This window comes from Alosa pseudoharengus, unplaced genomic scaffold (assembly GCF_046254945.1).
Source record: "Alosa pseudoharengus isolate Yale_2024_CS ecotype anadromous, Long Island Sound unplaced genomic scaffold, YU_APseudo_1.1 YU_APseudo_1.1_scf_5, whole genome shotgun sequence".
Lineage (NCBI taxonomy): Eukaryota > Metazoa > Chordata > Actinopteri > Clupeiformes > Clupeidae > Alosa > Alosa pseudoharengus.
In genome coordinates this window covers 15,166,157-15,190,884 of record NW_027468837.1, presented here as the reverse complement: position 1 = coordinate 15,190,884, position 24,728 = coordinate 15,166,157, and the positions used below count along the sequence as shown (strand labels likewise).

The window sequence follows — 24,728 nt, the reverse complement described above, 5'->3', positions numbered from 1 at the left end:
GGTAGGAACACACACACACATACACACACACACACGTCAGCACAGACAATTCAGGAATTCAGACATCTTGCTCTATTTGTATCTTTCTGCACTTGCCCTTGATCCCTACCACTAGACACTAGCGCTGAAATGTGTGTGTGATTCAGCATTATGAAACCAGTGCATCCCTCCGTTCATTTACACAGACCTGGACTGATCGCTGTGTCGCCTCCCTCTGTTAAAAGTTAGCATAGTGGCTATTAGGCAGCATTGTCATTATCAGGCCTTCCTCTTTTTAGTGAAGGTCAAAGCATTCATCTGGCATGTGCAACAGCATCTAATGTCAACTAATTGCTTTCCTGCTCGCCCGGGTCAAAGGCGCTCTTGTGTTTGGTAGGCACGCTCAGCTGCGTGGCGGGTGGGCCTGCTGTGGTCACTCAGGTGGAGAGAGAGACAGCTGGACGCACCGTCAGGTCGTCTCCACCCGGAATGCAATAATGACCATGTCATAAAAGGAGTGTACCAAAAAAAAGCAAAAAAAAAAAAAGAGAATAAAGTAGTGTGGGGGGAAAAAGCACCTGCTCTTGGCTAAAAACACACAACTCCTACTGATACCACATTCACACTTCATTAGGCCCTCGCTAATAAAAATGATAGCGTCCAGCCACTAAGTGCACTAATATTGGGGGGAAGAGACTTCATGCACTAAGTACAGTTTGCATTAATGGACAATGCACGTCAGCAACAGAAGTGAGAGATATGGGGGACACTTAAGGTGCCCATTTACCCCCCCCCCCCTCTCCCTCTGTTTGGAGGGAAGAGATTACAGCTTACTGACTCACTCAACTTTACTTTTCTCATGCTTCCCCTCATAAATCTGAAGGCAAATCTCCCCACTGGCTGTCTGGCCAGTCTACTGCATTATTTATGACAGGTGGTAATCTTAGGGAATGGTGTTCAGTGCTCTGTGTGTGTGTGTGTGTGTGTGTGTGTGTGTTCCTGTGTTTGTGCAGGGGTATTGAGGGGCGGATGGGGTGAGTGGTAATGTCAGGGAGTGGTGATCACCAGTGTGTGTGTGTGTATCCCGGGGCAGGTCGGGTCAGTAGTAATCTTAGTGTGTGTGTGTGTGTGTGTGTGTGTGTAGGGGGTGACTCACAGCTCACGCAGCTTCTGGCAGAACCTCCAGCCGTCCGGGTTGACGAGGCCGATGGAGTTGTTGGCCAGGTAGAGCTGCTGCAGGGAGGTCAGGCCGTACAGAGAGCCGCTGTTCACCTCCTTCAGACTGTTGAAGTCCAGGTGACTGGAGAGCACAGGGAGTCCAACACACACACACACACACACAGACACACACACAAGGGAGAGAGGAGGGAGAAGTGTGTGAGTCAGGCAAAGTGAGAGACACCAAGAGTTTGTCGTTGTTGAGTGTGGACGTCTCGGGGAGAGTCGAATACTCACAGCACCCTCATCTTGGCCAGCCCCCAGAATGCTCCGTCGGTCAGCTTGCTGATGTTGTTTCTCTGCAGCTTGAGCACCTCCAGGCGGGACAGACCCTGAAAGGTCAGGCCCTCGATCAGCCGCAGGCGGTTTCTGCTCAGCTCCCTGCCACCACACACACACACACACACACACACACACACACACACACACACACACAGAGAGAGAGAGAGAACAAAGAGAAATCATACCACTGACTTCCACGTACTGTACACGCACTGCTGAACACACAGGCAGCAGGCTTAGGACCAGGTGCAACAGGCACCGCTATGCTTAACATTCAAGCAATGAAGCCTTGTGGCTGCTTGTGTTCCAAAACCTGCTGCAAAAACCTGCTTGTGTTCACCTCCTGGCATTCAGAGAGTATGTATCACAGGCAAACTGAGAACACACACACACACACACACACACACACACACACACACACACACACACACACACACACACACACACACACACACACACACACACACACACACACACACACACACACACACACACACACACACACACACACACACACACACACACACACACACACACACACACACACATAAAGTGAAAACACCAGGTCCTCCGAAGTCATCAATCACTCAACACTGAAGGCTCAGCCTCATGGGTGAAACCTCATCTGACATAAGGGGACACCTGAGAGGGCAGACCCTCACAACAAACAAAAAAACCTAAAAACACATTCAGCGGTCACGCTGGGAGGTGTTACACTCCCGTCTGAATGTCACATTAAACAGGGCTGGTGCTTGTCATCACGTATTGACACTGGCCACGGCTTTGAGGCACCGGATCGATCTACGCACCAGGTGGCCAGTGCAGGTGTGTGCGGGCGGGGTGTGTGGCGATGATGTCAGCGCAGCGGCCTTGCCCCCAGAGCACCTGAACACCAAACGCGCCGCGGCCAGTCGGCCGTGTTGCCCACGAGCAGCCGGAGATAGGGTGTCGTTCCGGCCACCTGCGGAACAATGGCGTGAACGCACGAGTGGCAGGAACATGGGAAAGGGTGCCCACATTCACAATGGAGTGGGTTCCCCTTACACTGGCTACGGAGAGGGGGGGAGGAGAGAGGGAAGAGGGAAAGGGGAGAGAAGAGAAAGGAAAGAGAAGGGAGAGGGGAGAGAGAGAAGAGGGGAAAGAGGGAGAGGTGGGGAGAGAGGAGAGGGAGGGGGGGAGAGAGGAGAGAGGGGAGGGAGAGAGGAGAGGGAGAGGGGGGGAGAGAGGAGAGGGAGAGGGGAAAGGAGAGAGAGAGCAGAGAGAGGAGAGAGAGAAGAGGGGAGAGAGTAGGACTGCATCTGGTGCTTGGATGGATTTTAGAGGGTAGGGAAGGGGGGGGGTGGGGTGGTGAGAAAAGCAGAATAATGAGAATAAGAGGGTCAGAAAACGGATAATGAGGACAAGATGGAAAATATGAGACAGAACTAGAAAGAGAATATGAGAGAGAGAGAGAAAGAAAGAGAGAGAGCAACTAGGAAAGGAAAGGAAAGAGAAAGAGAAAGAGAGTGAGCAGCCAATAAAATGAGTGTGAGAGTGAAGGAGAGTGATGAGAGAAGATGAGAGATGAGAGAAGAGTGAGAATAGAGAGATGTTGTGGAGTTGGGTTGAGGGCAGTGAAGGAGCATGTGACCTCAGGCCGAACTGGGCCCATACATGATCTGGGCCTGTTGTTTACCCAGGCCTGACTTGACCAGACCAGACCGCACAGTCATGGACGGGTTAGGGAGGGGACGTTGGCAGACAGCCACTACCAAACCACCTCCCCCTCACCACATTCAACACACACACACACCTAAACAGGCCAGGCTTTCATCTCTTTCTCTCCACACTTCACTGATCCCCCACTCCCTCATGGGTTGATGCTGCCCCATAACTCCCCTCTGCAGCCATGGTGTCTTAGCAGTTCTGATTGAGCGATGAACATGTATTCACCCACACCTCCTTTAATTCATCTACATTTGAACCATCTTCTATGACATCCACCGATTCACTAACCTAACCTAAGGCCAAAAGGTGATACAAAAAAAGTAAACCTTTAAGTTGTTTGGATGCCCAGGTTTTTTTTGAGTAAATGTAAATGTCATACTTATGTGCTTAGCTGTGTTCTCCAGCCCAGACAAAAGCACATTGCACTTTGCTTCAGGGTTGTGCAAAATTCCAGAATTGAATTGAAACTGGCTCTTAAATTCCAATTCAATTCTTGAATTTCACTTGCATTTCAATTGAGGTAGCAAACAGGAAGCAAAATTGCTATTTGAATTTTGCACAACCCTGCTTTACTGGCCGTTCCTCTTCGATGGGTGTGGATGTGGATCATGACAAATCTGAACAGACTTTCATGTAGTGTTGCAACCAGGTGTTAAGAAAGCTGGAGTAAGGTTTAGAGTTTACTGGCCATTGCCTGAGTGTGTGTGTAGTGTTTCTGAGTGTGTGTGTGTGTGTGTGTGTGTGTGTGTGTGTGTGTGTGTGTGTGTGTGACACTCACAGCTGGGTGAGGCGAGTGAGCTGGAAGGCCTTGACGGGGATGTGTGTGAGGCGGTTGCGGCTGAGGCGGAGGACCTGCAGGCTGCTGGAGAGCTGGTCGAAAGCCCCGGCCTCCAGGTGCACGATCTTATTACTGCTCAGGTACCTGGGACACACAAGGGCTACGATTAGACACCGGGCCAACAGAGGAGGCTGGACTAACAGTGCTGATCGAGTCAAACACATGACTTAAGAAAACAAGTTCTGAACTGGTGATGGTTACTAAGTAGCTCTGTTGCACAGTGATTTGTGATTTACAGTCATATAGCATACATGCAGACATGCACCTTTGAGACCTTCTTGTGATCATTTCTATGTCATAAATGGCTTTGCACTCTCCAATTTTATTCAAGAATGTATTTACATTTTTCATTTAATCATTTAGCTGAAGCTTTTACCCAAAGCGACTTACAACAATCGAGGTACAATAAAGTTACAGTGCCACTGGGATACTGTTTAGTGCAGCAATAAGTACTACTCGCATAGAATAGAATAACAAGCGAAGTCAAGGGAAGGAGAAGAGGGATAGTGTGTGTGTGTGTGTGTGTGTGTGTGTGTGTGTGTGTGTGTGTGTGTGTGTGTGTGTGTGTGTGTGTGTGTGTGTGCGCTTACAGGTCTCGGATCTGTAGGCCCGCGGGAAAGCAGTGGGCTCTCAGCTCGGTGATGTCATTATTGCTCAGGTCCAGCGTCTCCAGAGCGGTGAGCTCCATGAGCTTCCGGCCGTCCACTTGGCCGATCTTGTTGTGCTGCCTGAGACACAGAGGAGAGAGAGACACCCGTTAGCTTCAGCTTCATACACACACACACACACACACACACACACACACAGACCTCCCAAGCTGTCCTTCAGTAATCTCCACCATCTCAGAGAGACCACTTACAAGATGAGCTCAGAACCTTCTAGACTGGAGAGGCTCGATCTTTGTTTCCTTTATTCAGAGTGTTAAGAGGATTGGGGCAGATCTGACACACTTGAGAGGGTGATGAGGTAAACAATGGTGTGTGTGTGTGTGTGTGTGTGTGTGTGTGTGTGTGTGTGTACACTGCACAACACATTATTGTCTTAGGAAAGAATTCAAATGTAACCTTCCCTGTGCAGCATTTACGCAATTTGTTGACAAGGATGTGGTATGTGTCAGGGGGGGGGGGGGGGGGGGGGGGACTGATTAACACTGGAGAGCATCTCCTCCAAATGACACCCAGAATGTTGCAACAGGAGCGTGAAGTGGAACAGCTTGCAGGAATAAGGCCTGAACCGATTCTCATCAGACTGGACTCTCGGGGGAGTCCAGAGAAGCCCCCAGTGTTTCAGGCCCAGCATTCCCCCCGTCCAAAAAGCCCCCTTCCTGGAGGGGGCTTGAGAAACAGAAGGGGCCGCCTGTGAGAATCAACTCTGTTGCTTTTGCCCTGCGCTCGGCAAGAGCAAGAATGAGGGGTCACTCCCACCACAGCTGCGCTTTATTTGGCCTCTGGTTCAGCTGGACAGCCACAGAACCAGGGGGAAAAGAAAAAGAGAGAGAAAGAGAGAGAGAAAGAAAAAGAGTAAGAGAGAAAGAAAGATAGAAAGAAAGAGAGAGGGGAGGGGGGAAGACTGACTGACAGGGAGGGAGTGAGAGGAGCACGACTGTCTATTTTCTACTCAGTCAGGAAATTCCACGGCTCTCTCTCTCTCTCTCAAACACACACACACACACACACACACACACACACACTATTTACCTATGGACAACAGACACAAGTGCACACAATGACAGCGGGCTGGACGAGACACTAAACAGACGGACAAAGCCAGACTGCACTGACGACTAAAACAATATCCGGCTGTGGCTCCGCACTTCTCACCCGCGCCGGCGTGAGAAGTGCAGGGACAGGCAGAGGGATCATCACACGTCCGTTCCAGGCCTTGATGTGTAGAGACCTGCGCCAACAACGCACCTCAGCGCGGAGCGCGCCCTGCTTTTTCCCCCCCTCTCTCTACGATCGCTGTATTTGGGTGTGACGTGGTGTTCCCACCACTGTGCTGTACCTCCCTCAACAATCCTCCAGCCAGACAGACAGACAGCATCGACCTTCACCCAGACGTGTCGGTTTTGACACACTGTTAACACTGGCTCAATCCGTACCACACTCCCACTCCCACCCCCTTCTGTCTGTCTGAAAGCTGTGCAGTAAACACACAGCCCATAGGGGGATTCTCTCCCCTGCCCTGCCCTGCCCTGAATCAGTGTCTGCTGGCAGGTGTTTCTCTGCTCTGCTAAGGGAAACTCTGATGGGCCCCTTTCCCAGCGATTGAGTCGGGGGCGGACCGTCCAGTGCCGTCCCAGAGCTCGCGCACAGGCAGCCAGCTAGCCCTGGCCAAGCCCCGCCAGTCATCCAGCTAAAAACCCGTCGCCCGGCCAGACAGATGGACCGCACTGACCGCCTTTACTGGGAGTTCAGGGTGGGAACTCGCAGCAGAGAGGAGAGAGAGAGAGAGGGAGGGGGGGAGGGAGGGAGGGAGTGAGGGAGACAGGGCAGGGGCGGTGGGGAGGTGTGGAGGGCGCGTTCCGTCCCCCACCTGAATAAACAGACGGGGGTAAAATAGTTAAGGATGAGCCCAGGGCTTAGGGCCCCGGAGGAAGTTCCTGTGAAGCGGAGGCCCCCGCTGCACGGCCGGACAAAGGCGCTGGAGGCCACGATGAGCCCAGGCACGGAGCGCCAGGGTCAACAGCTGCTGACCTCCAGTGGGAAACAACGCAGCGCTGACGTTGGCTGGGGCTGCTTTCCCTTAGAAGACGTCCGCTGGGTTAAACACCAGCCCTCTCTCTTCTCCTCCCTCTTTCTCTCCCTCTCTCGCTTTTCTGCTGACTCTCTGTACTCTCCCTTCTTTCTTTATCCCTCTCCCCTTCCTTCACTTTTCTTCCGACTCTGTACTCTCCCTTCTTTCTTTATCCCTCTCTCTTTCTCCCTCCCTTCCTCCCTCCCTTCCCTTCTCCTTTCACTCTCTGTACTCTCCCTTCCTTCTTTATCCCTCTCTCTTTCTCCCTCCCTTCCTCCCTCCCTTCCCTTCTCCTTTCACTCTCTGTACTCTCCCTTCCTTCTTTCTTTATCCTCCTTTTCTCACTCTATTCCTGTTCTCCTCCCACGAGCAGAGCAAGCCGACAGACAGACAAACATGGGAGGCGAGCTGGGAGCTGGGATGTAGACAAAAGGCTCAGTTGAGTCGGCTCCAGCTCATGTGATAAGCCGTGTTTGTGTGTCACTGTGTCTATACTTGAGTGAGTGTGTGTATGTGTGTGTGTGTGTGTGTGTGTGTGTGTGTGTGTGTGTGTGTGTGTGTGTGGCTAGACTGTGGGAGCTGTGTGACCACACTTGATCCGTCCGCACTGATTAATCCCAGCCAAAGCCCTGCGGTGGCCGGATTAGCAGGTTAGCTGCCTCGGGTGCCTCTGATTGGCTTATCTGCCTGATGAACTCCACAAGTGAGCAGATGAGAGGAGCGCAGGGGCGGCGCGACCACAGAGATGCAGCAGAGCAGAGGGTGTGGGGGCACGGGAACGGGAGAGGGGGGGGGGGGGGGGGGGGGGGAGTGAGTGAGTGAGTGTATGTGTACCCAGTCTAGAGAGAGAGGGAGAAAGCGAAAAAGGGACTCGGGAGTGAAAGAAAGAAAGAAAGAGAGAGAAAGAGAGAGAAAGAAAGAAAGAGAGCAAAAGAAAGAGAGAGTGAGAGAGAGACACACACACAAGTGGGGTGGGCTAGGGACAGGGAGGATAGATGCCCAGCGCCGCAAGACCGGACAGGGTCCCAGCCAAGCCCAACACACACACACACACACACACACACACACACACACACACCACGGGCTGGCCTGCCAAAAGCCACCCGGCTCTATTCATTCAGTCTAAACGGACTGATCACAGGAAGTGGGCAGGACAACGGGCCACGCTCATGCTGAACTTACTGAGGCACATCGAATCAGATTAGAGGACTCAACATTTCTTGCTAGACAGCTCCTGTCCAAATCTGCGTCCAATTAGCCCCTCTGCTCAATTTGAGGGAAAATATCTTGGTCACCGGTGTATGTGTCAGTGCTCATGTGTTTTCTGTATATTTGTTCGACGCAGTGTGTGTGTGTGTGTGTGTGTGTGTGTCTGGTTTCTTTTGGGCTTTGTTCCCTGACCCCGGTGGAGCGGTGTGCCGTGCTGTGCTGTGACTCAGGTGCTGGTGACGGCCTGTGCTGTGCTGACTGAGCTGCTCTTGCTGGCTGCGTGATCGCAGGCCCTGCTGCAGTCCGACGACATTCCAGCTGGTGAACCTACAGAAGGAATCCGGCCAGCCGGCACACGGCGCTGCCAGCGAGATCCGGGATGGGGGGAGGGGGGCCGTGGCGAAGGTGGGTGTTACAGTCACGGCTACACACAGGTGGAAACCGAGACCTCCTCTACCCCCACCACCCCCCTATCTGTAACTATGGCGATGTCCGTACAGCCAATCCCCTCTTGCAAACCCCCCCACCCCCCCACCTCCCTCTTCCAGCCAATTCCTGTCTGGCAGCTTTTACAGTATGGAGGGTGATTGACAGCCGCAGCTGTGGGCTTCAACTGCTTTCAGCTGTGTGGCTTTTGGATGGTATGCCTTCCCATGGTGCACTGCGAGGCCGACCCAGTTCCGTAGCAACAGGCATCAAACCAGGCCAAAAAAAGAACCCACCACTACTCCCACCACCGCTCCACGCTTGCACAATGCTGGGGCAAACGTACCGAATTTACTGCCCCTCCACCTCACAGCGCTCCAGACAAACGCGCTCATGCTAGAAACACTGGGCTGCCTTTGGAGGAGGAAGAGGAGGGGGAGGAGGAGGAGGAGGAGTGTGTGTGTGTGTGAGAGAGAGAGAGAGCCGTGGAATTTCCTCGTCTCAGAGCCCACCGTGTGAGTGCAAACCTATAGCGTGAGCTGGAAAATCATTAAATGGCTATAGGGTCCGTGTGATGGAGCGGTGGCAGATGGAGACCCAGGGCCTTGGGGAAACTGATCCAGATCGTGTGCGCGTCACGCGGGAGACGTGGGTCGATGCAGGGGAAACCTGCACTGCTGCTAAACCACCACCCCCCACCAGGGTGCAAGGATACGGGAGTGGGAGTGGGAGTGGGTGTGGGTGTGAGGGTAGCGGGGGTAGTACTTAACTTGCAGAGCTGTTTTGGGTCGGTAGGACACTACAGCTGTTAAGGGGGTGAGAGGAGAGCAATAGAGTTTTATACTCCAGTTGGGCCCATTGGGATTGTTTGTGTGTGTGTGGGGCTATTCAGGGAGCAGAGGGCTCACAGCTGTGGTACATACAGAGAGAGAGAGAGAGAGAGAGAGAGAGAGAGAGAGAGAGAGAGAGAGGGGGACTCAGGAGTGAAAGAAAGAAAGAAGGAACGAAATAGTGAGTGTATGAGAGAGAGAGAGAGAGAGAGAGAGAGAGAGAGAGAGAGAGGAGTGCTCTCCCCAAATAGGGCCGTAAATCACCAGTGGCATGCCAGCCGAGGCGATCCCAGCAGGCCGAGTTTCACAACCCTGGCCTGGGGGTGAGGGACACGCTAGGACTCCCTCCTCATCAAGAGGCCCCTCAGTCCGCACCCAGGGCTTCCCATTCGCCACCACAACAACAACACCACCACAAGGACATGCCTTCTCCTCCTCCTAAGCCCCCAGTGGTCTGGTCGCACCGCTGCATCACGCATGATGAGGTGCTGATCTAGGCTGCTACTTACAGGTAAAGGACTGCGATTCTGGAAGAGGCCAGCCTGAAGGAGGGGATGGCGGTGAGCTCGTTGTGGTCCAGGCGCCTGCAGGGGTAAACACACAGGCGTGAAGACATTAGAGACTTTGAGTATTACAACAGGGCACTTGATGGTCTTTTGGGTCCCCACCATCGACTTCCATGCACCCAACCCCAACTCTAACCCTAACGCCTTCCAGGCAGCGCTGCCTTGAAGTTGACGTTGGGGGCCCAAAAGACCATATAACCAACAGGACGATATATTACAGTCATTCAATCAAGCATTATGTAAGGGTGCCTGGGCTGACATCAGATCTGCATGACATGAGCTGGCCTATTGAGAGAAGAGAATAGGTTGAAATCCATGAGAGTGTGTGTGTGTGTGTGTGTGTGTGTGTGTGTGTGTGTGTGTGTGTACAATAATAGGCACTATGCTATGGTACAGCCTCTGTCTAAATCTAGAAAACAGCCACTCAGAAAACCGGCATTACGAGACTACACTAGCTTTGTGGTAATGGTTGGATTTTGTTTGGCTTTCTCGAGTCGAGCTGGCCTGATGTGGTTCGGCCCAACCCGAGCGGACAGACGAACGCCCATGACGCTGATGGTGACTGTTAACGGCAGTGTAGTGCTCGTGATTGATCCGGGAATGGGACGACCATCTTACTCACACTTCTCGCAGGTTTGGGAGGCTGGAGAGGATGTCCGTATCGACTGCTGTCAGCTTGTTGTGGCTCAGGTTTCTGTAGGAGGAGATGGAGGAGGGAGAAGGAGAGAAAGAAAGAAAGAAAGAAAGAAAGAAAGAAAGAGAGAGAGAAAAAAAGAAAGAGACAGGAAATGAGTCAAAATCGTAGTGTTAGTCATCGGTACTTCATGACTTCAATCAGTGTCACCACATTAATATTCCATTTTGATAAAATGGCTTCTCTGTATCGTCCTAACAGAAATAAACCTGCATGCATTCGACCATTACGACACGACCCCCCCCCCCCCAACCCCTTCCAAGTCCCTGGCCTATTTCACGACCGCTGCTCTGAACATGTGATTTTGGCCAGGTTCCGTGCCAAGATTCAAAAACGCTGCGGTCGATGTGATGGGTCTCCTGCTGTCGCTTTGGCACAGGCGTGAGCATCGGGGGCCCCGTCCTGTTGAAACTCTGGAGATTGATGGCGACACAGTCTCTCCACATGTGTCAGGCCACGTAGATGGATCTCCCTGCCTCTCCTCAACAGCTGTCAAGAACCTCTTGGACGATCTTAATAGGATTGGGACTCATTTATTAGCGATTAGGACAATCTTATTAGTAATTAGGAAGAGCTGGCCAAGCCTTTTGTGGTTTAAGACGCTTACAGCCACTGCAGGTTTAATGACTGCACGCATGGGTGTGATTGGAAGGTCCTTTTTTTCAAGTACAGAGTGGTAAATACATGCCTGGTGTACAGAGGTGCTGCTCAATTGATAAGACACTACACACTACAACAGCTTTAATTCTGTCTGCTATGATGACTTTGTAGTGGCCTTGGCATTTGTGTTTTGTTGCCAAAATATTGATATTTTTTTATTTAAAAAAAAATACAAAACTGGCTAAAATTCAGTTCAACCTTTTTTTATTCAAGGCATGTCTGATCACTGATGTGTCCTCCTTCAGCAGGAGCTCGGCTGCACGCAGTTCTCTAGATGGAGCGGCGCGCTGTGCTCCGAGACCTCGATGTGCAAAGTGTCTGGGACACACAAGCTTCCTGACATACCACATTCCTCCTCGTTCCGTGCGACTAACGACAACGGAGAAGCTCACAAGAATAACAAAAGCCCTGAATGAGGCTGATGAATAAAAGGGCAATTTCTTTTAGTTGTATAATAGCTAATGACAAAATCATCTCCCAGCAGTGGAGTTATGTGTCGGCCTCGCGAGCTGCTGAACCGTCGGCCTTATAGCCTGCGCTGCAGTCCACCGTGTGTGTGGTGAGTGTGACGAGATAATAGTGGAGTGTGATCCGCCCCGCAGCCAGTGCTTTGACAAGGCGCTACTCTGTGATCACACACACACACATACACAAACACACACTCACACACCCTCTCTCTCTCCGCCACCATTGTGCCGGCAATGGCTAAATTGCTATCCTCTGTCACAGAAGGCAATTACCTAATTATACCGGAGCAAAGTGAAAAATTGCCGGGTTTCCTCAAGTCGGCTCAGTTGCGCCAGGGGGCAGGAATAGCGCTGAGGCCGCAGAGTCGGCGCTCTAATCTACCGCAGCCCTCGCCAACGCCACCGTAACAAGCTGCGGACAGCCCAGGAGCCCGCGGACAGCGACACACACACACACACACACACACACACACACACACACCACACACACACACACACACACTTTCCTCCTGCTCAAACAGAAAACCCCTCCATAGCTTCCCTCTCAGCCAGGTAAAGCAAACTAACTCAACACTGAAAACAAGAGAGGGCCTTATTGAACACTTTTCACACTGGCTTTCAAATTCCCCTGCCATTTCCTCCATTCCTTCACCTTGATACAAGTTTCCTTTTTATTTGGCACATGCCAGGTTGTAGATGAAAGGGCAGTGAGGGCTGATAGGGCAGCTACCACGTGCTCGCCCTTATCGTGCCAGCCTGATTCCTGCCGCGACAAGATCTGCTGCTGGCCCTGCTGAGACCCACACTGGAGGAAGCCAGAGACTGACCGAACCCGCGTGCACGCCACGCAGATAGCCATTTGCGCTTGCTCGCCGCGCTTACTCAACATGACCTACAGGACGCTGACTGCTGGCCAATGTTCCATCCTGAAAGATGTGCCACTGAATGTATGGTACGTGAGAGGGAGAGCGGGGGTCTGGGGGCGTATTTGTGGAAGTCTGGAGAGGCGTGCGTGTGAGTGTGTGTGAGTGTGTGTGTGTGTGTGTGTGTGTGTGTGGGGGGGGGGGTATAAGCTCTTGTATCTCCCTTGAGTGTCAGGGTCTTTGATTGGCCGCCAGGGGAGGAGAGTGTTTACACAACTCTGAATTCTTTCCCCTCTTTCATTGCTCTGTATTTCGGCTTCTATCTTATCAGATAACTTTCACACCTACTGTATGACCCCGCAGCAATAAGCGGCCTCTTTCCTTCTCGTGAGTGTCACACACACACACACACACCCTAGGACTGTCTCTCTCTCTCTCCCTCTCACACAAACACACACACACACCCTAGGACTGTCTCTCTCTCTCTCCCTCTCTCTCACAAACACACCCTAGGACTGTCTCTCGCTCTCACACTCACACACACACACATACACACACAGGCACATGACACTGCAAGGCTATTCTTCCTGGTTTTTAAATTTTGTGCTCCAGGACTAAAAGAAACTAAGAAAAGATCTCAACAAAAGAAAGAGGTAACGTTTGGAAAAGCTTATAGTCCATCTCCTTCACACTTTCTATTATTTTGTATTTACTCTGTTATGTATTAACTGCCCCCTTTTTATTATTATGCATTTAATGCCATGTACATTTCCACACACACACACACACACCTAATACTGAAGTACAGGACAAGCCTCCTCCTTCAAATTGGTTCAACTGGCCAGCAGGGTATAGAACTGAGATTTGGGGGCTCACTGATCACTCTACAGGAATAAAACCATTCAGAGACCCACCCCTCCATTACCCAACTAAGCACGCGCCTCCCCTCCCTCCATGTCCTTCTTGGCCTCCAGGTCAAGGCCTGCCTGCTGGGGGAGATGTGAGGATGACTCATTTTGTTAAGTGTGTATTGGGCCTGTGTGTATGCCTGAGAAAGAAACTCCCGTTTAAGACTTCCACTGTTCATTCACACCCCCGACCTCAACCCTAGTCCTCCCCTCCCCCATACATACATACATACATACACCCCAGACAAAAGGGCGAATGGCCAACGACTTCCTACCTCAGGAAACAGGAGCGGAGGGCATTCGCACTTCGCAAATGCGAAGGTCAAACTCATTTAGGAAGCGATGACTGAGTGCAGGGAAGGAAGAGAGAGAGAGAGAGAGAGAGAGAACACACGGGACAGAAATCAAAACACGCCGAGAAAAACAAAGCGCCGCACAGCCACTGGCTCATTCCACAAAATAAATGAACGCGCAGAGAGTTCAAAGTGGTCCACACAAACACACAGGTCAGAAAATGTGGGCATTTCCTGGACTCATTTCTTAACTGCTAGCACCTTTTGGGGGTGATTGCTGATCAAGCTTTGTTGATGAAGAATTCGAGCCATATATTTTCCAAGGAGTTAATTTCTTAGAGATAGCAGGCCTGTCTGCCCTGAGGAATTAGCCTTGTTGACTCCATGCTAGCATAGCTTAGCCAGCACACTCACTTCAGCGGATACATTTCCCAGCCGCTCCTCCATTACAATGTGTGCTTTCTCCCTCCCTGTTCCTTCTTTCTTTTTAAAACACCATTCATTATCTGCCATCTAGAAAATCGGCAGAGTGATGTCATTTCTCTCACTTAACAGCGGCAGCTTTATGATTCAGACACTGAGAGAAAGAGAGAGTGAGAGAGAGAAAGAGAATGAGAGAGGGGGAGGGAGGGAGAGGAAGAGAGAGAGAGAGAGAGAGAGAGAGGGAGAGAGAGAGAGAGAGAGAGATCGTCCGAGACTCTCCTTATCTGCCTATCTTTATCACTGATAAGAGGAGTGTGAACTTCGGTCTTTGGAAGTGTGAAGTGATGTCAATGATGGTCTTTTATGATCCAGCTGGAAAGACAGAGGATCTTTAGTGCCTTCAGTCGTCCCCCCCCCTCCCTCTCTCTCTCTCTCTCTCTCACACACACACACACACAAACCCACTCCATTCGCAGAGCCCAATAAACTAGTCAAAGAATAACCTTCTGTCAAAGCTGGCCATCCAGACAGGGGCTAGACAGAGACTAGTACCATGCAAGCCTGATTTTTTTTTTCTCACTCCTGTCTCCCACACCCACTCACACGCACGCACGCACGCACACGCACGCACACGCACACACTCTCTTTCACCTCTACCGCCTGTCTTCCTGTCATAAAGCACTGTTTACAGCCCGGCAAAGCCACGGATAGGCCAACCGGGAGCAACAGCGTGCTACACTTTTCTTCTGCCTTTAGAAAAGAATGAAAACACAAGGCATAAATCCTGGAAGGAGAAATGGAGAGATGGTGAGAGTTTTTTGGCCAAGAAAAAAACACTATATCTGATAAAAGATGTTTTTGATACCCATATACACAAATGTGGCACAATCTCCCCTGATCAGCACATTTCAGGCAAGAGGGTAGATAACAAAGCTAGCATTGTGTACACACACACACACTTCAGGGCACTCATCTAAAGTTTGATTACCAGACTCTTGCACCTCCAACAATAATAGAACACATTCAAATGGAAAAAGACAAAAAGTATTTTAGAGTGCCTGCATAACAGCAAAAAGTAAGATAAAAGGAATCCTTGAAGGCCAAGGCTGTACTTTCAGAAGCGAAATCAAGTGTGCTGTGTAAACCAGCTAGGTCCAAACACACAAGAAAAGGGGTTAGGGAAGGGGGTCCACACACACACAGTGGCCTGAGGCACAGCATGAACCCAGGCCCACCGACGCCAGCCAAGGTTCCGTCAGGGAGGGAGAGCAGAACACACACACGCAGACATCTACGCAGTTCAGTGACTACTAATCACACACACACACACACACACACACACACACACACACACACACACACACACACACACACACACACACACACACACACACACACACACACACACACACACACACACACACACACACACACACACACACACACACACAAATTATTGTACAGTGTTCTTCCTGCAAACATAATAAACCTTGGGAGAAGGAAGTCTGCTGTCTAATGATCACTCATTTTCTTCACTTTGAAGTAGTTCAGATTCATTTGTCATAAGCAAGGCAGAACAATAGCAATTCAGATACCCTGCCAAAGTTATTATCTCAGATTAACCAGCTAGTTGATTTTCTATGGCGCTCTATGAAAAGATTTGTGTAATTACGAGTATTTATTCAGTGTGTAAGAGGTGTACTCGAACATCTGTTTATATGTCTGGGGAGCGGTGTCTGCAATTCAACATTCGCCCATAGTCAAGTTTGTGTGTCTATGTGCACACTTTTGTGGATGTATACAAACCAAATCTCCTCAGACCTACATATGTGTGTAGATGTGTGTGTGTGTGTGTTTATGCACACACACACGTATCATTAACCCCAAGATGGCCGCCCAGTCTGCTGCGCGTTGGTCAGCGAGACAGGGCCAGAGGCCTGTTGGGGAAGTTGGACCTGGGCCTCTCCTGTCTGCCGTGAGCCCCGAGTGGTGCTCGCGTGTGCGTGTGTGTGTGTGTGTATGTGTGTGTGTGTGTGTTTAGGGGGAGCCACATGGTTTGTTGAGACCTCCCTCTCCTGCTCCCCCCTTTCTCTTACTTGTTCTTTTCTTTCGCTATAATTTCTTTCCCAGATCGCCAAACTCTTTCCAGATGTAAAGAATTCACAAATGATTCATCCATCAAATCCACTTGTAGACACTCACTTAAACAACAAAAAAATGGTTTTTGAGGGGTGGGAGCAAGAGAGGTACTCTCAGATATGTCTGGCATAAAAAGTGATAACTATTTGTTGCTGGAGGTGCTTGAAATCACTCTAGGCTCCTGAACAGACTGTTGCAATACATGCACACTCATGTCCACCTTTAAGAGATGCCTGCCAGCATTTTCACACACTGAGATGAACTTAAGGCAAGCACAAGTTAAGAAAGAGTAAGAAAGTGAGAGAGAGAGAGAGACAGAGAACAAGTGAGAGAGAAAAAAAAGATTTTTAAGATTGAAAGAACACAAAAGATGGTCCACAATAGAAGTGGCAGTTTCAAAACAACAATAACAAAACCAAGTGCTCACACCTTACATCTGTTTTGTTTCTCAAATCTCCAAGGTAAAACAGCTAATCCTCTCTGCCACACATGTGCACGGCACAAACAATGGTCTCCATGTGGGCCCGACACTTGAAACAGCTGCTCTTAAATCAGATCGCTTCAAAGCGCGAGCTTGGGAGCTGTACGTGCCTTCATCTAGCAGAGCTGTGGAACTGCAGGCATTTTGTCAAGAAGGTCTCAGTGGAAATTTGCTCCTGGGTGGAGAAATGGAGGAGTGGAAGAGGAGGAGGCCTTGCGTTTGGGAGTGAGAGATATGCCACATGCCCAGCCGCTGGGGATCGGGCGAGACAGTGACCAGGCCAGCCCAGGCCAGTAGTGCCCTTCTCTCGCTGCCCTCGCCGCCGTGGCACTTAAAAAGCCAGGCGGGCCCTCAAGCGCAAGTAAGTGAACAAACACACTCTGACCTTGGAAACGGTTGGTGATATTATCTAAAGAGTGGCCCATTAATGCGCTAACGGTTAAAAGCACATGCGTGCACATTCAACCACAAGCGCACACAAACGCAGATTTGTCAGGGCACAGAGCTTACGTCTACAGAACACTGGCACTGACAAAACCCCTCTTGGGCTATAAACAGAGGCAGGGCCCCAGTTTTAACACTTCCCACACAGGTGTTTGTGAACAACTGCCCCCACCACACACACACATTTATATAGACCCCCCATACAAACAAACAACAGCAGTCCTTCATAACAGGTCCATTTCCTTCCCCTTTCCTGGGCAAAAAAAGACATTTGATGAGCTAACAAACACCTCTGAAACAGAGTTCAGGGGCAGGGACACAGCCCTGGGCAATTACACGCTGGCCACAGGCTCTTACGCCATGCCATAACTGCCAAGGGAGGACTGAACGAAAACAGCAACAGATCCTCACATTCAGTGAGGCAGTAGTGTTCAGGTGTAAGTCCGGAGGCAGTGGTGTGGGAGGACAAAAAAAAAAACATTCACAAAGATTCGGTAAAGAGGATTGGAAGTCTACTTGATATCGACGGGCCGGAAAAAGAGCCGGGATGTTGACGAGAGACACAGAAAACGAGTGCGTAACTCGCAGTGTGTGTCGGCCAACGTTTTTTCTGCCTGCATGAGCTCCATGCAAACTCTGGGAGTCAAATAAGCATTCCCCGTCTCGCGTTAGCCGAGCGATTTGGCAACCTCTTTAAGTCAGAGCCTCGCTGTTCAGAACTCTGCCTCGTCTCCCTACGCCAATTATCTGTCACCTTTCTGGACACGGGGTTGAATCCACATGGCTCCCTCCCTTCCACCCCATCCCCGAGCAGGACCATTGCTTACTTGCTTCCTAGCGAGGCTCACCAGGGGCTGGGGAACCACTGGGGAGTTGTAACAAAACAGGGTGACTGGGAGGGGAGAGCTGTTTGGACAACTGGAAGGTATTACAATCCTGAGTTTTTGCATGACTATGTTTTCTCTTTCCTGATGGATCTACTGTGGATGAGCACCCATGATACACCTCTTCATCTCGTTCTCTACACCCCCATGCCAGCACTGTGGCTTTGCTACTGTGAGAGCTGTCAGCACTGTGTTAGGCAGCTATATTATAATTCTAAAGACTATAAGGGAAGTACTTTTAACCTCTCAATCACTCATACACAACCTTATGCTCAATTCACCCCATTCAAACTTTCCCAGGAATGAATGTTTGGTCTTGTCAGCTAGCTCAAAGAAGGTTTCTACTAACCCTTTAGCATAGGTTTGTAGCAGGAAAATGTGTAGGACCAATAGCCTTTACAGGGAACAGGCTGAAACATGTAGTAAATGGGACAAAAATGGGACAATGAGACAATTTTTTACCCAGGCAAGCTGCACAGACAAGCCACACTGAGGAAAACACAAGTGTCTGACACTTAATCCTTAACCTCCCCCTGGTTGGGAGTCTTAAGATACAGACATGGATGCTATGCACCTAGGCAATCCTGAACATCATGAAGGATTTATTACTTAGCTTGTACAAATGAATATTATGCATAACTGATTTAAAAACAGAAAAATGGCTATCTGACAGCTAGAGGAGGAAATAAATCACGCTCTAAAAACAAAAGCTTTTGGAAGGAATTAAAACAAACCTCACAGAAATTCCCATTTTGAGGTTGTGCAACGCATTAGCCAAATAAAATAATTATTGACCATCAGATAAAAATTCTCAAACGGTGTTATACATCGGTAGTTGTATCATAGTGCATTTTGCTTTAAATTTTAACTTCATTACTATCCGTCTTGGCACTTGGAGTCAGTTATCATGCGCTATTGACACATAAGGCCTTGTGAAAAAAATTTGCATTATGGATACCTGATTTAAGCATTACCTACAGGCTCTTCCTCATGAAGACACTTTGAGTGCAATTTACATATTTAGTCCATCAACATAACAATGAAATGAATTAGGCTTCTAAGCAACACCAGTGAGGATCACTTCCTTGTTTAACCAACATCCTGACAGCCATCCACTGATCCCTTTTCAAAAATTTTGTTTGAGCTGTTTTCATATAAAACATCATTCTGTGGTGAGGAAATATGTTTTGAAGACACTACCAGGCTGCAAAACCGCTGGTTTGCAACTAGGTATCTACACAGAATGGTTATTTGTGTGTTCAGGTTGTCCTCATCATCTCTGGAAAGCAGATTTTTTTTACCACTACCAGATAAAACATAAAATAGAGATGACAGCCACTTTAATTTTATTTCAGGAACAATTCAGTGTTAGAGGTGAGAACTCTTAAATTAAGTGGTTTTCATGCTTCCTATTAACTCATGCACACAACTTTTCTACAATATCCACTGGAAATAATTAAATTAGAAGTATTTTAGGGCAACCTCACAAGGCAAGTATGTGGTCTAGGCTACTTGTTAAGCTATTAAAATACATTGTGTTGTCCACTGCTTTGTCTGTATTGCCAAGTTTACATTGCTGCAAGTTGACACTTGAGAGATCATAACCATTGCCAGCAGAGATGGTTATATAATTGTGTCAACCTGAAAATTAGGGCTTATCTTACCCCATGGAAATGTACACTGACTTATCTAAGCGCGGGATGCTTACCTGATATTTATATCGTAGCCTAAATGACTATCAGTTTGATTTTGCCAGCTATAGTCGTATTGACTCATTTCCACTAAAAGGACAACATATTAAGGCCCATACAATCTGAAGTTAAGGTTAACGATATCAATCAGTAAATTCTGATGTGTCCCTATATACAAGTTGAAGATAACTACCTCTGTATTATAGAATAACGCACTATAGCACATGGTTTTATTTAAATGGAAAACCAAGCCTGACGTGGCCAATTAGCTGTCTCAAAGTAAACTTTTTTTAAGTGAAAGATTGACTACATAGGCATTAGCCTAGTCCATATGGCAAAAGAAAAGCCTACATAGAGGTTTCAAACTGTGAATGAAACAAAGTAGACTAGAATCAAGTGTCCCATCATCCACAAGGCCGTTCTTTAGTCAGTCATAAAGGCTAAAGTTTCTACCACTGTAGCCTTTAGCCTGAACTTGCTCCTTGCATTGGCTACAATTAGCCCAATAGTAGACAAAGGCTACTAAACGGCCAGCTTTACTTCACTTTCTTACAATGTGCATCAAATACTTATGTTTGCTAACATACAACTGTAATGTCACTTTTTCCACAGCGGCACCATCGGTTCAAGAGGTGCCTGGAAATGTGTTCGCGTTTATAAATGCTGTTCCCTGCACGTCATGCTATTTTTAAGAAATCCAAAAAAAGATAAAAACATGCATTCCCAAATTCGAAATGTTCCACGTTCATACAGTAATGTTTTCGAGACATCTGATAAACGACTATCATAGGATACCCCAGTTGTTGTTGTTGTTATGCTACTTACATAGAAATAGTCCCAGCTGGCAGGTCCTGAGGAATATCAGTCAAATCCAAGTTGCTACAGTCCACAGAATCTCCGGTGCATGTACAGTTTTGGGCACATGGTATATCAGCACTCAATCCGTAATTTAGTAACAGTTCCAAGGACAACATTAAATAAAATACATAATATGAAACAGATCCGATCTGACCCAGGGAGGCCGCCATTTTGTATCCAGTTCTAATCGCGCGTTGTCTTGATCGCTCTCCTCAAATCCACAAATTGGGAAATCTGATGTAGATTACAGATGATCTTTTCAAAGATGATACTTTACATTCATCATGGTGTGAATACTAACCAAGTAAATGTGATAACAGGAGCGCAATTGCGAGCCATTGAAGCTACATGTGATTTCTTGTAGCTGAGCGTAAGATAGCCTAATTGTCTTCCCGTGCTCTGTATGGCTAACTAAAAATCAAAGGTGAATCACGAATTACAAGGCAATTCAAGAAACTTGTCCAGCGGCCAAAACTAAAGGCAACTTGCCGGCAGTTGTCCATAAAAGGTTGAAAAGGGTCTCCTTGTAGGTTAGACGGTTAGTTTTGGCATGCCTTGCTATAAGGCTTGCTGAAACAGTCTAAATGCTGTAGTGTTTCTTATGCTATAACAACGGATAAAAGTCGATAAGTCTCTTGTTATTTCACGAACAGCCTCTTCAGAAGTGGAAAATGCACACACCGCGTAGAGTTTAACATTTTCCAATAACTTCCAACCACCATGTTCAGGTTGCACGACAATGTAGCATCGAAACAAACGCCAACGTTTGAAACAAAGTTTCTTCCAGAGTCGCCAAAATCCAAGGGATACAAACTTGCTACAAAGTGGTTGTGGATATCGTTACCAAGTTTCCCATCAGCGCAAGCACGGCGCAGGCAGAGTGGTCTCTAAAACAATTTTCATCATCGATGTAAGGTTAACAGCAAAACCCAACGATCAAAGACCTCTTCAATAAGCGTCGACTACGTCCAACTTTCCACACACATTTCATCGAGTGAAGTTGCAGAAGTCCCGTAGCTGCTTATCAAATGCAGTATATAGTCAGGAAATCTCGGTGATCCGGTTATTAACGAATTCAAGCTCCCACTTCAAATCAGACCCACCATGAGAGTTTTTCCCTTCTTCTGTTCCTACTTTCCTTTTTTTCTCAGCGTTCCACCGTCCCACGTTGGATGCATCACAACCCATGGGAACCTCCCATTTCGACTGCAATTGGCTATCCCAGTATCAGGAACTAGAAATCCCAGGATCTGACTGGCCGTCGTGGAAGTCTCAGGCGCCATAAAGTTCGACTTCCAGCTGTCATTCACAACTGGTTAACTCCGCCCACGTTTCCCACCCCGGGTGTGAAACCACACCACCACCTTTCGCTCTTGCCACATTTTAAAGTTACAATGTGGAAGGTTAAACGATTGTTTTTGCAGCGGTTCAGCTGTTTATTTTATTGCTACTTATGGAATAGTGATGATACTTTTTAGCGAAGTCTGATTACAGTTGTGAAAAACAAGTAATAGTCCTACTACCCCTTTCTTATTCTTCTAAATTATCCTACTCTACAGTTTTGATAAGGAAGAAGTGTCAAAGTATAGGCTAGGCTTAGTCCACATATTTAAAAACTAGAAATGATATTAGAGGAGGTCTATGTTACATATCATTTGTTTTTAATTTATTTTATAGCATCCACATATGTTTTTTGTATGTTATATGTATGTGTTATTTATGAGGTTTTATTATTCATATGAATCAGGTGGCATTTCTGATACATTCTCCACCGCAACACTGTGACATATGGAAAGCAAATGAAGGCATAATTGTTTCATGGAATTAACTAAATTGACTGTGTCTACTACTTCACAGTAATTCACTTGATGCACATGAGCTTCTTCAACAATGGGAATTGGAATGCACCACGGGAATACAAACGCTGTCACTTTGGGCGTTTGTCTTTGCATTTTATGCTCTTTAACTGAAAAGGCATTTGGATCAGGCATTTTGCTGGGCTATTTTGAGATCACTGTTGACATGTCTTCTCAGCTGATTTATCTGGAAGTGGGCCTGCTGTAAATAATTTTGTGTACAAATACCTTTTGTGTGACATAAAGGTCAAATCTCCAGGTGAACTTGAGATCAGTAGTGCCACGTACAGAAACACAGGCTATGACAAATTATATTTTCAATGCAAGGTATGTTGAGCTATTAAGAAAACTGGGTTGGCATGGACGCGACAGCATGTCTTAGAACTCCTATAAACTCTATAGCCATTTCTTTTGATTTAGATGGACTTGAGTGTCACAACAACACCACTTCAGATCTTTAATTCATCTAAAAACTAACTAAACAATAGATTTACCCATATGTTTCTCATAAAACACATGTGAGTAATGTCTATTTTGATCCATATTACTTGTGCAGATGCACTCTATGTCAACAGCAAGCACAATTTTAAAGTGTTTGGGGGCAAAAAGTGAGGGATTTATGGTTCAGTTTGAGAGGGTGACAGCCCATTAAAGAGATTCACCATGTGAAGAAAATATTTGCAGCTTTTGCTGCCTCAGCTGGGCCTTTACTTTACCAACCAACCCTCCCACCACACCCCACCCCACATGCGTCCTTAGTGGCATCTGTGCTGTGCAGAGTTTGACTGATAGGAAATGTGTGTTGAGAGCGTGCTGGAATGGCGATAATGAGAGCAACAGATGAGCGCATCTGCCTGTGCAACGGTCGGCTTCTAAGCCAGAGCCACAGCCTTCTCACATATGCGCACGCTGGAGTTGGATGAAAGGGGTTTGGGCTCGCTGTCAGGAAAGGTGCAAGACATGAAGACTTTGGATTTGGTATTGGTGGGGAGAAAGGGAGAGTGGAGGGAAGAGAGCGAGAGAGAGAGAGAGAAAGAGAGAGAGGGAGGGAGGGAGGGAGGGAGGGGATGTATAGTTGGTGTAAGAAGCACACTTTTCACACTGGGGGATTATTCCAGGTTTGAAGGGGAATAACCGGGGCCCGGTCGAAGGGGGCTCGGGGCCCTGGGCGATTTATCATGCTCGTCGTGCTGGAATCTTCAAAGATAACGAGCCATCTGCTCGACCCATTCATCAACTATAAAATGGAGAGGCGTAAAACGAGGCCAGCTCATCGTTCTCGCACTCCGATGGCTAACGGCTGTGCGAGAGCGTGGAAATACCTTGCTAATGGGAAGCAGAGCTGATCGGACATCTCCACCTATAGTGGGTCACTGGCTAAATGGTGCAACCTGTACAGGAAAAGACAGAAAAGCTGGACAGAAATGATTAGGTGTTTTGATCCAAAGACCCAAAAGTCATGACAGTCAATCAATCAATAAATTAATTCACAGAAATGGATGGCTGATTAATGTACGATGAAGTGATCATATTGTATTGATTGTAATGATCTCTAATGATTGATTCTAATGATGCTTTTTGCAGTTTTTTGCAGAATAATCAGTGAAGATGAATCTTCTTGTCTGCGAAGTAAAGTGTGTCTGAAAACAATTGGTGTTATTGTTTGACTGCTATGTGAGCAGGTGGAGTGAGTGAGTAACCAAGCATGAAGCAAGTCATTTGCAACTTTAGGCCTCCAGGTTTGCACAACATCTTTCCAGGTGTCCAAACAAGTCTGTCTGATTTTTTTTCTCTTTTTATTGTGCAAGTGTGTGTCTGTGTGTGTGCGCGTCTGTGTGTGTGTCTGTGTCTGTGTGTGTGTGTGTATGTGTGTGTGTGTGTGTGTGTGTGTGTGTGTGTGTGTGTACTAACATTTACATTTCTCACCACTATTTGTTTAATAAAGTGAGTGACTCTCGCCTGGCTCTGCCAAGTTTCTCTCATTTTCTCAGGCTGAGTACACCGTGGCCGGACTGACAGTGATGACAGACACACTCTTCCCCGACCTGTCCCAGTGAGGGCAGAGTTGGTGCTCATCTCTCTCTCTCTCTCTCTCTCTCTCTCTCTCTCTCTCAGTGTATTGCAATCACACCTTTTCCTCAACATCAGCACTTGTGAACACACTCATTGTTGAATACGGGTTGTGTCAACAGTTTGTTTTAATTTCTTTACAGGGCGGGTGTTTGTCTGAATTTGTTATGTCCTCAGTCCAAACCCTAAAGGCAAAGTAAAATACA

At 48.0% G+C, this 24,728-nt stretch overlaps 1 protein-coding gene across 1 annotated transcript in view; it reads right to left on the bottom strand.

Moving 5' to 3' along the window:
- lrig1 (leucine-rich repeats and immunoglobulin-like domains 1) overlaps window positions 1-21,775 on the bottom strand; it is a 27,293-nt gene extending 5,518 nt beyond the window's left edge. The window contains exons 1-7 of the mRNA XM_076268689.1: window positions 20,564-21,775; window positions 10,414-10,485; window positions 9,735-9,809; window positions 4,615-4,752; window positions 3,965-4,108; window positions 1,435-1,578; window positions 1,136-1,279 (exon numbers count right to left, since the gene is read on the bottom strand). Coding sequence (XP_076124804.1) covers window positions 1,136-1,279; window positions 1,435-1,578; window positions 3,965-4,108; window positions 4,615-4,752; window positions 9,735-9,809; window positions 10,414-10,485; window positions 20,564-20,766 — 920 coding nt within the window. The 5' untranslated portion in view covers window positions 20,767-21,775. The remainder of the gene's footprint in view (window positions 1-1,135; window positions 1,280-1,434; window positions 1,579-3,964; window positions 4,109-4,614; window positions 4,753-9,734; window positions 9,810-10,413; window positions 10,486-20,563) is intronic.
- Window positions 21,776-24,728: the final 2,953 nt, after the last annotated feature.